The following is a 14,441-nucleotide window of genomic DNA, read 5'->3' on the forward strand; positions in this document are numbered from 1 at the left end:
ATGTCACATAGTTTGTAACATTACGCTACGTTGCGCTATTTACTGTATTACCAAAAGTAATATTCAATGATGTTCGGTTAACAACACAACCAAATAACAACATTTAAAGGAGATGTATCTACAGCTTGGATAGTTGTGTGCCACTAGCTTCATTTCCATTCTTTAACTTAGTTTATTTTGTTAAAGGATGGGAGAATTGAATCCAGAAAAATGTAATTTGTTACAGTAATATTCCTAAAGGTCTCTGACAAATGATATATTCCTGGCTTGTGTGGATATTTGACTATATGCTGGTTATTTAGAGTCGAGACTAGAGTGTTGCTCCTGCCCTGACACACGTGCACCTCCCGACTGAAGAAGGGAAGGAGTTGGGCTGGAGGGTCGTAGATGCAGCTGCTCCTCTCTTTCTGCCTCTCTCTCCTGCACATAGGCTATCAAACATAATCCAAATTAAGACATCAATGGGAAGCTATAAAATGCTTTTAAAATATCAGTGAATGGGGTAATTAAGATTGGGCAGGGCTCTGTAGTAAGTATGAACACCGGATCTCTATTGAGCTGATAAGTAGAGCCTCTCCATACTTAGGATGCATCCCAAATAGCACCCGATTCCCTATACAGTGCACTACTTGTTACCAGAGCCCATATGGAGTAGGGTTCCATTTGGGACATGCCCTTAGACTATGGAGACAAAGGCAGTGTCTTTGTAAAGCTGGAGTGGATGATAATGTACCGTGTATGCAGTACTTAAGCCTGCTTGGTTGGCATGTGAATTAATACTGTTTGAACATTGAGTGATCTTAATTGCATTGAGAATGGAGGGGTTCGGTGCACTACGTACCAATTAAGTCTATGGGGGGGTGCCGGGTGGGGAGGTACTTTGCCCCCGAGGGCCACTGTGGAGGCAATAGTTATCCCGACTGTATCATGGCTATGCTATGTTTACGGATGACTTCAAGAGACAAAAATCAAGGAGGTATAATACCATGTATGAGTAGTGAACCTGATGACAAACCCCCTTTCAGTCATACTCATATCTGTGATATCAAAGATCCCTCCTGAAATGATTTATATTGTATGTTGCATTGCTGCGATTTGTGAGACAATCTGTTCGAATTCTCACTTCCAAAACCATTATAATGTTCTGATAATACTGTAGGGACACCAGGATGTGTCATCATTTCTCCTTTCCAGATGACGTTCAGAGAGAGGAGCCAACCAACCGGTTGAGAGAACGCAGAGCATCAAAATGTAACACTTCCTTAATTACAGATTAGAAAGCATCTGGTTCATTGAACAACGTTCTGCTTCTTATTTCATGTCAGTCCTCCCCCCATGCTGGGTGCATGCTCCCTGCATTCTCCCTGCAGCTCAGATCAGATCTGCCTGAAGGAGCAGACCAGATGGATATGATCATTTACCACATCCAAATCAACCGCCTCTATATGAGCTGTGTACGCGCGGGTTTGTTGATTGTTTCACTACTTTTTTTCCAAAGCAGAGGTCTATAAGCAACAAAGACTCATATTGATAATCTATATAAATATATGGATCATCAAATCATATTAAAATGTATATACATGGAAGCATTTTATGTAAGATATACTAAAAGTTTGATCCAGGGTCAAAGGCCAAATATCCATTAATAATTTGTCATGATCAATAGACCTGAAGATGATCAAGATGAACAAAGCTAAACTTCTCAGGCAACAAATAGCTCATCGACCACTTCAGAGTCATTTATCTCAAATCAAATCCAATCAAATTGTGTTTGTCACACGTGAATACAACAGGTCTTACCGTGAAATGCTACTTACAAGCCCTTAACCAACAACGCAGTTCAAGAAATAGAGTTCAGAAAATATTTAAGAAATAAACGAAAGTAAAAAATTATATAAAAGTAACTCAATAAAATAACAATAACGAGGCCATATACCGGGGGTACTGGTACCGAGTCAATGTGCGGGGGTGCAGGTTAGTCGAGGTAAGTTGTACATGTAGGTAGGGGTAAAGTGACTATGCATAGATAATAAACAGCGAGTAGCAGCAGTGTAAAAACAAAGGGGGGTCAAGGGGGTCAATGTAAATAGTCTGTGTGGCCATTTGATTAATTGTTCAACAGTCTCATGGCTTGGTGGTAGAAGCTGTTAAGGAGCCTTTTGGTCCTAGACTTGGCGCTCTGGTACCGCTTGCCATGCGATAGCAGAGAGAACAGACTATGACTTGGGAGACTGGAGTCTTTGACAATTTTTAGGGCCTTCCTCTGACACCGCCTAGTATATAGGTCCTGGATGGCAGGAAGCTTGGCCCCAGTGATGTACTGGGCTACACTTGTGTAGTTTCCTGCTCCTTAAGATAATTGTCACTGTGCCCTGGGGGTGGTGGGCATTTTCAGCTAGATAACCTGCAAGGTCGATGATCTGCCTGTATGTGCATTGCATGGGTTTATTGTTAAGTCATTAGCCTACTACTTTCGTTAATAGGGGTGTTATTCTCTGAGACAATATAGGGAATCATTTGATGTAATTGTTTTTGTTGATATTGGGATCATCTCTATTTTGGACAAAGTTGATGACTACGCAAGATGTATACCAATCATTCGATCCAGGGCCAAGGGCCCTCTATAACAAGCGAACAACATTTAACCCTTTAACCCTGGAGGTGTTGTGTTTCCACAGCCTGCCTGCAGTTTATATTCATACATAGACCCGTTCAGAACCATTTATCTCAGGTGATTTCCTACTCCGAGTGATAATTGTTGCGGTGCCCTGAGGGTGGTAAGTATTTTCAGCTAGCTAATCTGTGAGGTCGGCGATCTCTATCAACAAGTGTTTATCTCTTGCAATCTGGAACCCGTTAAAACAATTCGACTCGACGTAAACACTTTTGACTTCTCTCTCAAGATTAATCTCCAATGACAGACTTCAGTAAAGGAGAAAAATATTGTTTTGTCCGTCATCCAGACTGACCGGATGAATAACACAGAAAATGACAAAAAAAAAATGACATTACTCTCTTTCAAAGACAGACAACCCCTATACAGTCCTAGCTCAATAGCCAGAAGGGCTTACAACTCTATAGCCTTCCAACCCTACCGCCTCACAACTTTCCAACCCTGAAGCCCAACAGCCCTGATTCTCTACAACCCTAACCGGGCCCTCAGATCAAAAATACTTCAAAGTGCCTCATCTAACTATACTCTCAGTGCCACCACATCAGACAGACACAGTCACCAGCAAAAACATGAGACGATAGTCAGTTTTTAAGGCCTATGAGCTAAACAGTGGGACAAACTACACAACAGATTTCCCTGGTAAACAGTGTGGCCAACAGGCATTCTATAAAGGGCCGGGCAAATTATCGACACCATCCAGTGAGTACGCTCTGTGCAATATGCCATGGATCTATGGCTTTATGAGCAAGCGCCCCACTCTCACATAACGCCTAGGGCATGATGTATATCTAGCTTAACGATGGGGTGCTAATTATCAAGATTGTGACCACAACGCTGTCGAGATGGAAGCAATTTTAGCAGGAGTAATTTGCGGGTTCAAATCTTGGCTTCAGCAAACTTCAATATCTTACGGTGAACTAGGATCGTGTGAGAAAGAATGGAGAGAACATGGAGTCCCAATCTTTGGTCTAACGTCCAAGTGAGGTGAATGGACAGTAACAATGAGCCTTAGAGAAACAGGCCAGTAAGCAGAGGGTTGCCGGTTCAAGTCCCAGTGCTGACTGGATATATTTGGTGGGAGTGAGCTGCTAACCGAATCTGCCATCAGTATAAATCTGACTATATCAGGTGCCACCAACTACCATTGTGCCCTTAAGCAAAGCACTTAACTTGCTTCAGGGGCGTTGCTCTGTGGCTGATCATGTGTTGCCTTATCCTGGTGACCAAGGACAATCTTAGTAACACTGGCTTGTGTAGCAGATGGGGATCTGTGAAACTCAATCGTCACCCTGAACTGTCTCCACTTGCGATGCTTGATAGATAGCTTTTTCGCGGAGCGACTGGTTCAGACTCTTCAGGAGGGTGGTCAGATGTGTTTGAGAAGCAGAGATCCTGTGTTCAAGCCTCAGTATGACCCGAATCAGGAGGAAGCGGTACTTGCCAAGAAAGCAGCGTGACGTCCTTTACACTTGCAGTCAATATCGCATCAGTGGCGTATATTCATGCGCGCCGAGGGAAGCCAGGCTTCCCACAAAATAATGCAAGAAAACAAACAATAATAACATAAATCATGTATCGTCCATCTCTCCGTGTTTCATCATTTTCCTTCAATTCGCCTGAGGGTGAATGTATCTCACAGGAGAAAGCATCCGAGCGAGAGGAACAGCGCCCCCTGTCTCTCTACGTGTAGGCCATCTATCTGATACTGTCTGGTCCAAAAAAGTAAGACATTGTTGCCTGTAGCGTTGAATGCAAGGGAAGCCAGCGAGTATTTTGCCACCTCTGACAAAAAAAAAGTACAAAAAATGTGCCAATCTGCGTTGAGTTAAACTGAGCGAGCTCAACTGTGAATGGTCCTGACGGGGAAAATAAAAGTGTCATGGAAAGCCAGCTTGGATTTGGCATTACTCCTATCAAATCACTCTTATCAAATTGCTTTGATGGGCATACATCATTAACAGAAACAACTTGAATTGTTGCACCTCGTTGTTGTTGTTGTCCTCCGGTGGCTAGCTAGCTAAAATTGCCCCTTTACGAAATTAACCAAGGACACAGATTGGGATTTGGACTTGTGGTTTTACTTAATTCTCCATACTGGCCAATGATTATAATAGCAATTCTGATCCAACCATTAATTCATACATTGTCCTGCCCCTTTCCTGAGAGGATTTAAGTTCAATATGTACAGTAGCTGGATGTACAGTAGCAGACTAACGTTAACTAGGGTTTCAAGTGAGCAAGCATTTTTAGAAAGGTAGCCCAGGACACATAAAAATATAGGTGTGTACTGTATGTACTGTATGGCATAGTGGTAGAAGTTTCCTCAACATGAAAGCAAGGAGGATGGCATTGGCGGTTCTCTACAAGTAGGCTGGATCAACATGTTTTCTACTTGCAGGAACGCGCGCGCACGCATGCACACACGCAAGGAGAAATCAGAACCATGGACAGCCACGTCATATTTAGTTTATATTGATAGGACTACATTAGTTTCACTGTATCAGACTAAGCAGAGGTGATTTGGTGATGCCGAAATGTGGAAGTTGCTGGAATAGTTCAGGCAGCTGCTGTTTTCTTTGCAACTTGCTATGGTTCTAAATCAATAGTTGTTTGGTGGTCCGAAAATGTCGGAAACAACTGTCTGGTACATGCAAAATGCATCGTGGACTTCACCGGAGAGAGGTTGCTATTCGGTTTTGAGATAAACCAAAGGTGTGGTTGAATTTATTCTGCCACTGTCTTATTATTGTCTCTGACTTTAGGCCTATATATCATGGTCGCAAGGTATATGAATTAACAGCAAACAACGATGGCTTCCCCAGTGATTTTAACCACGCACCGTTACTGTATGGCATAACCCATAACTCTACTCTATACATCCAACTCTTCGAAATATACATTTGTTATTCAGTCAGATGTATTTTGACACTGAAAAACAAGCAGACAGACATCAGTCATAACATTTACCAATATCATGTTAGGGGTCTAGCCTATGCATTCTTTGTATGAATACTTGATGTAACAATATGTATATATGTTGTATTACTATGTCTGCCCTCTAAATAACGTTTTAATGTCTAGCTGTTTAGAATTTCAAACAATTTCTGCTATCTTCGCAGCCGATGTCCTCGTTTAAGCTTATTCTCACCAAGTGGCCAAGAATGGAATTGACCCGGGGAATATTTATGTCGAAACCCAGTGTCTAATTTGGGAATGTCTAATTGGCGTTTTGGATCCATCAGTAAAGCTGAGAGGAGAGCCCTGCCCTTAGATGGCTGGCTCGCCCTTTGTGATGCGGCTTTCAGCAATGAGCCTCCGTGTGTAATGTCATGTAATTTTATCCATCCATAGCCTAGCATACTGCACACACAGCTCACACAAAACGGTACCTTGCCTTGAATGATGATAATTTGATTTTTGCGCGCAACTTGGGCATTCTCTCTTGCGCGCTATATTTGTCACGAGAGGCTGTTTCAATCAAAAGTAGATGTTTGAAAAGTACCCATTTTTTCGGGGTGGATTAATCAATGGACCTAATAAGACTTCGATGGAAACTATTGATTCCGATTTTGGCACTCATGGAAAAGGACTAAAATACTATTTTCGGCCATGCCATAATGGTTATAATACTGGTTTTGTTATTGTTGAATTTGATGCATCCCAGTCACCAAAAGCCCCGTTATTCTATGACGCTTAGGACATCTACTCCACAGCATCAGAGCTTTAACCCGAGGCAGCGCAGGGATGCTGCGGGGCGTGGGGGAGTGTACGAGCACCTTGGGGGAGCACCGAGACACAGAAAGTTGTACTGTGCCACAAAGTATCACTTACAAATACATCCCAACGGGAGAATAGATGGGACCCTGGAGGAGAATAACCCTTTCAGTGAGTACAATATAACTTACTCTCGTATATTTATGCCTTGTTAAATGCTATGCATGTGAAGTTTATGTTCAGCCACTATATAGGCTATAGCCGAATAAGAATAGCCTGTACAGAAACACTTTTAAAGTAGGCCTGGATATATCATGTAAACAAGAACACTTCTTACCAATTGCGCACGTTATTATGCTGTTGTTTTTTCTGCCCGTCACGAATGCATTGGTAAATTGGAGTGATCAGAAGGCAACTTCAAAAAGTGAAGACAGAAGCATGGTTGTAGAGACACTACAACTCTACATTATAATAGCATTGTTATTACATTGCCATGGCGTTTGGTGTCGCAGGAAATGAGAATGAATACCTTTTTCCGTCCAGGCATATTGGAGATAGCAGCAGTGGATGTGGGAGTGGTGGTGATTAAAGGACTGTTCTCTGATAGATATCTGGCCATGAACGAAAAAGGAGGACTATATGCATCGGTAAATGTGGCATGATCGCTGAGGTCTTTCTCTGTCTGTCTGTCTGTCTGTCTGTCTGTCTGTCTGTCTGTCTGTCTGTCTGTCTGTCTGTCTCTCTCTCTCTCTCTCTCTCTCTCTCTCTCTCTCTCTCTCTCTCTCTCTCTCTCTCTCTAATAATTGGATAATTGACTACCATTCATGTTCAGTCTCATTTTAATATAACATCTTCATAAAGCTTTCGTTGTAATGCATTTGGTTTCAACTAAATGTCTCTTTTCTCAGGCTGCCTTCAACCAGGAGTGTGAGTTCATGGAGCGGATCCATGAGTTAGGCTACAACACGTACGCCTCTCGCAACTACCAGACAACCCCTCCCTCCATCTCAACAGGAAGCAGCAGCAGGCGAAGGGCGAGCGCTGAGAGGCTCTGGTACGTGTCAATCAATGGAAAGGGCCGGCCAAAGCGTGGCCTGAAGACTCGCAGGACAGAGAAGGCCTCCCTCTTCCTGCCCAGGGTCCTTGGCCACAAGGACCATGACATGGTTCACCTGTTGTTCAACAGTAGTCTCGGGTACAGACAGACTGCCCTCAGACTTGCAGGAAAGACAGGGCCACGGAGACAGAGACATGTTTCCATATCCAGGCAGTTTGATGACTAGTCTGACTCATGTCATTCCACACTGCCCAAAGCCTGACTACCTACCTGGTGACTGAGAGATACCAGGACGCCTTTCCCTCCTTTAAACTGGCATAATGATACTGTTGGAATAATGTACAACCTTATATAGAGATTGCATGCATCATACTGTCTTGTGAATAAAGTGTGTCAATGTCTTGAATGTATCTTTGTACTGTTATTGTTAACTCACATTATCGGAAATACATGCAGTTAATGTCCCGTGTAATTATTCTTGAGGACCATTCCATACAAAGATGTCTGGAAGGATGCATGTGGATTACTCAATAATATGTTGTACAAAAAGCACTTTGGTCTAATAATTGTCCTCTGTAGCTCAGTTAGTAGCTTTTGATGCATTCAACGCCAGGATTGTGGGTTCGATCCCAGCTGGGACCACCTATATGAATGCAGGCATGACTGTAAGTCACTTTGGATGAAATCATCTGCAAAATTATGTATATACAGTATATATATACTGTGCATTCGGAAAGTAATCAGACCCCTTTTCCACATTTTGTTAAGTTACAGCCTTTTTAAAAAATGTATGAAATAAATAAAAAATCGGATCAATCTACAAACAACACCCCCTAATGACAAAGCAAAAACCGCTTTTTATAATTTTTTGTTAATAAAAAAAAAAAACAGAAATACCTTATTTTATTTAAATAACTATTCAGACCCTTTGCTTTGCGACTCGAAATTTAGCTCAGGTGCATCCTGTTTCCATTGATCATCCTTTAGATGATTCTACAACTTGATTGGAGTCCGCCTGTGGTAAATTCAATTGAATGGACATGATTTGGTAAGGCACCTGTCTATATAAGGTCCCACAGTTGACAGTGCATTTCAGAGCAAAAACCAAGCCATGAGGTTGAAGGAATTGTCCGTAGAGCTCCGAGACAGGATTGTGTAGAGGCACAGATCTGGGGAAGGGTACCAAAAAATGTCTGCAGCATTGAAGGTTCCCAAGAACACAGTGGCCTCCATCATTCTTAAATAGAAGAAGTTAAATAGAAGAAGAACCATCAAGACTCTTCCTAGAGCTGGCCGTCTGGCCAAACTGAGCAATCGGGGGAGAAGGGCCTTGGTCAGGGTGGTGACCAAGAACCCGATGGTCAAGAACCTCAGTTCCTCTGTGGTAATGGGAGAACCTTCCAGTAGGACAACCATCGCTGCAGCACTCCATCAATCAGGCCTTTATGGTAGAGTGGCCAGACAGAAGCCACTCATTAGTAAAAGGCACATGACAGCTCGCTTGGAGTTTACCAAAAGGCACCTAAAGGACTCAGACCATGAGAAAGAAGATTCTCTGGTTTGATGAAATCAAGATTGAACTCTTTGGCCTGAATGCCAAGGGCAAAGTACAGAGAGAACCTTGATGAGAACCTGCTCCAGAGTGCTCAGGACCTCAGATTGGGGTGAAGGTTCACCTTCCAACAGGACAACGGCCCTAAGCTCACAGCCAAGACAACGCAGGAGTAGCTTTGGGACAAGCAACTGAATGTCCTTGAGTGGCCTAGCCAGAGCCCAGATTTGAACCCGAACATCTCTGGAGAGACCTGAAAATAGCTGTGCAGCGACGCTCCCCATACAACCTGAAAACCTTGAGAGGATCTGCAGAGAAGAAAGGGAGAATCTCCGAGAATACTGGTGTACCAAACTTGTAGTATCATACCCAAGAGGACTTGAGTCTATAATCGCTTCCAAATGTAAACATGATATTTCAGTATTTATAAAAAAAAGTGCTAAAATGTATAAAAACTTGTTTTTGTTTTGCCATTATGGTGTACTGTGTGTAGATTGATGAGGAAAGAAAAACTATTTAATATATTTGAATAAGGCTGTAACCTAACAAAATGTGGAAAAAGTAAAGGGGTCTGAATACTTTCCAAATGCACTGTGTATAGACTGCCATTGTGTTGTTAATTTATTTATTTGCCTCCATTACTTGTTATATCATAAACACGTTTTCTGTGTCTTTTTGTGTATTGTTTTTTTAGTCTATGAAACTCAAGTTTCAATATTAATTATTCAGTCTCCCAATGTATTTTAGCCTACATTTTTGAAGAATTATCTTAAAATAAATAGTAAATATATCTATAAAACAATTGAATAATAAAGACTACCAGACTGAAAGTGTTGGGATATGCAGTGTTGAGATTTTTCTGAACACAGGGCTACTGCTAGCATGTTGTGTCAGTTATCATTGCGTTTCATTGGCATGTGGTCTGTGTGATTTCGGAGTTAAGCATAGGATTGGCTCTGTTCTGTTCCTTTGTCGACACTGCACTCTAGAGGCAGCAAGTCAAACATCTTCTCTCTCTTCAGAGGTTCTGTACCCAAGAAATGACATTCCATGAGAGCAACATTACTTTTATCTAAATCTATTGTTCCCCAATGACAACAAAAACATAAAGGTAATTTGTTGTTGTTGTTGTAATGATACAGCAAGAAAGTTGTAGGGCCTGTTAATCTGTTAATCTCAGTAAAGTATTCTCATTTACAAAATGTAACAAGGACGTCACTGATGCAGCACCCTGGCCAGCACAGTGAGGTGATGATAACGCAAAACCACGTGACTGAAATGCAGCACCTTGGAGAGCGGCTGAGAACAGGTAATCTGGTCTACATGAGAAAACTCTGACGATACTATCAGAAATTCAATAGCCTATCTTAAATTATTATTGCGATATTGGCTCTTCATTGATACAAAAGGTGGGTAGACTACTGTCAACAAACGCTATAGAATATGTATGATAATGTATTAATTTTAGTCTACTTGAGAGTGTAGAAGTTAGATTTTATTTAAAAACATATATATAAGTATTCAACTTTCAGCCCCAAATAATAACGATTATTTTGAATCTATTGAATAAAAAATTTAATATTTTGAAACATCAAATGAAAGAAGACGTCTATAATTTGAGATTATTTGCCACACAAATTCCCGAAATTGTTAGTTTTAGGTATAATTTAACAACAATTAGCCGCGTTGTTTCCACCAGTAATTCCCCAGTTCGAAAGAAAATAATAAACTAAAGTCGTTGCTCCGTGCGTGTCACTTGATACCTCTATGTCATCTCGGTTGGTGGTTGTGTATTACACTGGCTAAGTGACAATAGGCTTTTCATGGTGTGGATGGTCACACATGGGGTTCAAATCTCGAGTGAACCTTTGATATGGGTGTTTTACGCATGGGTACTTCACTCACCGTGGGCCAGAAGTTCAGTCTAATAACGGACATTTTCAACATCCTATGCGTAACGGCTTAGTAGCCTACATTGTACATAAGTGCTTGGCACAGTCTACGGATATTACATTGTGTTAGGTTGATCAGATAGGCAAAAGAGAACTGTATCCGATTAATTTATATAGCTCATCTTCATGGAACAGTAGGAGGCTTGGGTTGATAAGGCCACTAACTGTTTTAAGATGAAACGTATTTTTGCCTTGCATCAACATATTACACGTTTTGTTGATATTGTAATCTTGAGATACTTGCACCATGTTATATTGTGTCTGATGATTATATTCTGTGCAAGAGAAGCCCGTCCAATATTTTCGGTAGTCAAAAAGTAGAAAATCGTATTAAGAAAGCGGTTGAATTACTTATGGATTAATTTATAGAACTGTCCCCTGTGTAACAGTCTGTTGGCGTTTCAGCTTCCTTTTCTACATCCTGCAATACATTATTTTATTACATTTATTTGATTTCAGTCGATATTGGATGGTTTTAGACAAAGATCTCATGCGTAATCCTCCCTGTCGCCTGGACACATCTTGAGGAGTCTGAGAAGTTTGCGCGGCGTCAAGACACAATAGACTAAATAAAGGATGAGCAAAACACGTTGTAGAGGCTACATGTGTCAGCTCACACTAAAATTACAGTGGCAACTACTGCGTTCATTGAGATGTTGTGCATGGTGCGCCCTGCCACTCGAGATCAGAGCGCACAAGGGGAGGTGGTTTTCTGAGTGACTTTGCGTCGGAGGTAACTAGCGTGCATGTGGATTGAGTTGAGAGCAACCTTTTGTTACAGTAGGTGGCGTGTGATGTCATTTCGGGGCACATATAAGTATCATCAGGAGAGGGACATGGCTATGTCTTGCAACACGACTGACAATTCACAACTCGATCTAAAAGCATCTCGGAATAGAGTAATTCAGCGGAGTCATTTGAAGTAGCCTACAGAAAATACTTCATGCAGACTCAAAAATAAGTTCACTGGAGGCTCAGTCAGTCCCACAGTCTCCACAACTTTTCCGTCAACCTGTGAGCACCACGGAAAGGGGAAAGAGGGGTTTGGGCAAAATTGTAAAACAAATTCAAACACGTGAGACCGCACTGACCACACAAGGATGTCTGTCCACGCGTCCTGGCTACCAGTACCGCTGCTGGTGTGGGGACTGGTCTGCAGCTCAGTGCGCACTGCCCCGTTAGCGGGTGTGCAGAACGGCGCTCTTGAGCGGCATTGGGAAACGCTCTACTCGCGATCACTGGCTCGGAACCCATGGGAGAAGAGAGAAATCACCCGGGATGGTGAATATCTTATGGGCATCAAAAGACTTAGGCGTCTCTATTGCAACGTCGGCATTGGGTTTCATATTCAAGTTTTACCAGACGGAAAGATAACTGGAATACATAACGAAAATAGATACAGTAAGTTTAGTTTCATACTTTTATTTAAACCAGCATCTTTGGGCACACGTGTTGGACGCCCCTCTCTTCGTCTGGAAACCTGTTTGTGCCATGTGCCACCACTTTAGAACTTCATATTGTGAGTTTGGGTTGTGTGAATGGGCACCATGCCAACTTCAACATAGTATTGTGTTTAGATTAGGCCACTAGCCAATTGACGTCACGTGTTAGTATTTTCGTCCGATGGCCATGAGGACAGAGGAAGGAGTGTTTTAGCCAAGTAAGATTTCGTCTTCTTTGGGCAACATTGAAAATCGTTTGCGGCTCTGTTTCAACGACATAACAACAAACAAGGCTTTAGTACATGTTTCTGAAGAGTCAAAATAAATCACGGATAGTACCAGATCTGGGGGTTTGGACTTGACGATAACTGTTGGCTACCAGTATATTGGGGTGCAATTGGGTTAGTTATTCTTTACTGACTGTCCAGTATAAAGTCAGGACAATTTTCTACTTTTTTTTTCTTCCTACCTAACACATTAGCATTGTATTTTGATACATACATTTGATACATTCCTCCAAGAGAATAACAAAGACTAGACAACATTATTATTATTATTATTATTTTGATCTTATGTAAACCATAGACATAACAGTTTGAAGTTTTCTCAGAACTTCAAACTGCCAGGAACTCATACTGGGAACTTTAGTGAGGGGAAGTCTATATCATATGCAGCCTAGTTGTCATCTAATGCCAAGGGAGAAATGCACCAATTTCCTTGCAGGGTGTTTTAGTAACAGTTTGAAAATAGATCTAAATAGATCTGTGTCTACTACAGACTTCCTTATCTACTGGATCTATTTTACAAGACTGGCATAAACAATGGATTATACACAACTTTGCTATGGTGTACAGAATAAACCTTTCAGTAATATTCTTTATCTCATTTCAGGTCTCCTTGAGATATCACCTGTGGAGAGAGGGATTGTGACCATCTTTGGAGTACGAAGTGGTCTGTTTCTAGCCATGAACAGCAAAGGGAAGCTCTATGGCTCTGTAAGTGTACATGATGTGTTTTCTGGGACGTATTTCTGGGTCACAACATACTTTATTGCATGAAAGGTCTCCACAGCAAAATGACTGTCAATGTCTTGGCGGGCCTTTACGTGTTTGTAGCTTATGAACTTCATTATAAGCTACATCACAGGTGCGTTCAAAATAAGTCCATGTACAGTATATGGTATTTCAAAGTAAAGTTGAATTGGGCCACAAAATCCCTAAGTGTTGAGATTGATCTGTGTGATTTGGGTCATTTGCCAACAAAGGTTCGACATCAGCTTCCATATGGCCTGCTGTTCATTGCGTTATTTTATTGTCTCTTAACGTAGACCGTAACCTCTCCTCTCTCATCCTTTCTCTAGGGTCATTACAATGACGAGTGCAAGTTCAAGGAAAGCCTCTTGGCAAATAACTACAATGCGTATGAATCTGCAGCCCACCCAGGGATGTATATTGGACTGAGTAAGACTGGCAAAACCAAAAAAGGAAACCGGGTAACACCAGCAATGACAGTGACACACTTCTTACCGAGGATCTGAATGATTCCAGACAGCCTGTGCCTTCAACAGAGGGCAGAGGAGAGAGAGAGAGGAAACAATGCACTTTCAAATGGTTTTTCTAGAGTGAGATATTTAAATAGTTTATTTATGATTCTTGAGACTTTTTATATTTTGGGAAAGTGGAATTACGTAGAAAGGGAACATGAAAAAAATGACAATCGTTTTTTTTTATTTTTTATTTTTTAAATCTATTGAATGTGCGCTGCTATAAGTGTCTTGAGAGGAGTACATTTTCTTTTTAAACGTCAAATGGATTTTGCACTGTTTTTAAGTTATTGTTGTGCGGCAATGGTTGTGCAGTACGTGTCCTTGTCTTACTTGTGTTACTTTGAAAGAAGTTGCTGGCCCAAGTTTGTCAGAGTTGTCTCTCGGCATCAAAAAGATAGACAATGACGGCAAAGGTCCAAACCATTCAAAGTTAATTACAGGTCCCATGATTAGTCATTTGTTGGCCGATACAATGACAATTGGGACTTACAAAAACTCAACAAC

At 41.5% G+C, this 14,441-nt stretch overlaps 2 protein-coding genes across 2 annotated transcripts; both read left to right on the forward strand.

Moving 5' to 3' along the window:
• The first annotated feature begins 5,970 nt into the window (after window positions 1–5,970).
• Window positions 5,971–7,853, forward strand: LOC110524575 (fibroblast growth factor 3). Its single transcript, XM_021604377.3, has 3 exons — window positions 5,971–6,559; window positions 6,932–7,035; window positions 7,297–7,853. The coding sequence occupies exons 1-3, from the start codon at window positions 6,292–6,294 to the stop codon at window positions 7,669–7,671; spliced, it is 747 nt and encodes a 248-aa protein (XP_021460052.3). The 5' UTR covers window positions 5,971–6,291; the 3' UTR covers window positions 7,672–7,853.
• Window positions 7,854–11,932: 4,079 nt separating this feature from the next.
• Window positions 11,933–14,063, forward strand: LOC110524584 (fibroblast growth factor 4B-like). The gene is made up of 3 exons (XM_021604390.3): window positions 11,933–12,350; window positions 13,283–13,386; window positions 13,752–14,063. The coding sequence occupies exons 1-3, from the start codon at window positions 12,050–12,052 to the stop codon at window positions 13,926–13,928; spliced, it is 582 nt and encodes a 193-aa protein (XP_021460065.1). The 5' UTR covers window positions 11,933–12,049; the 3' UTR covers window positions 13,929–14,063.
• The last annotated feature ends 378 nt before the right edge of the window (window positions 14,064–14,441 follow it).

Source organism: Oncorhynchus mykiss, chromosome 1 (genome assembly GCF_057628025.1).
Source record: "Oncorhynchus mykiss isolate SJ-2025 chromosome 1, ASM5762802v1, whole genome shotgun sequence".
Classification (NCBI taxonomy): Eukaryota; Metazoa; Chordata; class Actinopteri; order Salmoniformes; family Salmonidae; genus Oncorhynchus; species Oncorhynchus mykiss.

Coding starts and splice junctions, on each gene's coding strand:
- LOC110524575 (XM_021604377.3), top strand. CDS start 6,292: ATGGTTATAATACTGGTTTTGTTATTGTTGAATTTGATGCATCCCAGT. Junction 6,560..6,931: donor GGAGGAGAATAACCCTTTCA/GTGAGTACAATA, acceptor TTTTCCGTCCAG/GCATATTGGAGATAGCAGCA. Junction 7,036..7,296: donor AAGGAGGACTATATGCATCG/GTAAATGTGGCA, acceptor CTCTTTTCTCAG/GCTGCCTTCAACCAGGAGTG.
- LOC110524584 (XM_021604390.3), top strand. CDS start 12,050: ATGTCTGTCCACGCGTCCTGGCTACCAGTACCGCTGCTGGTGTGGGGA. Junction 12,351..13,282: donor ACATAACGAAAATAGATACA/GTAAGTTTAGTT, acceptor ATCTCATTTCAG/GTCTCCTTGAGATATCACCT. Junction 13,387..13,751: donor AAGGGAAGCTCTATGGCTCT/GTAAGTGTACAT, acceptor TCCTTTCTCTAG/GGTCATTACAATGACGAGTG.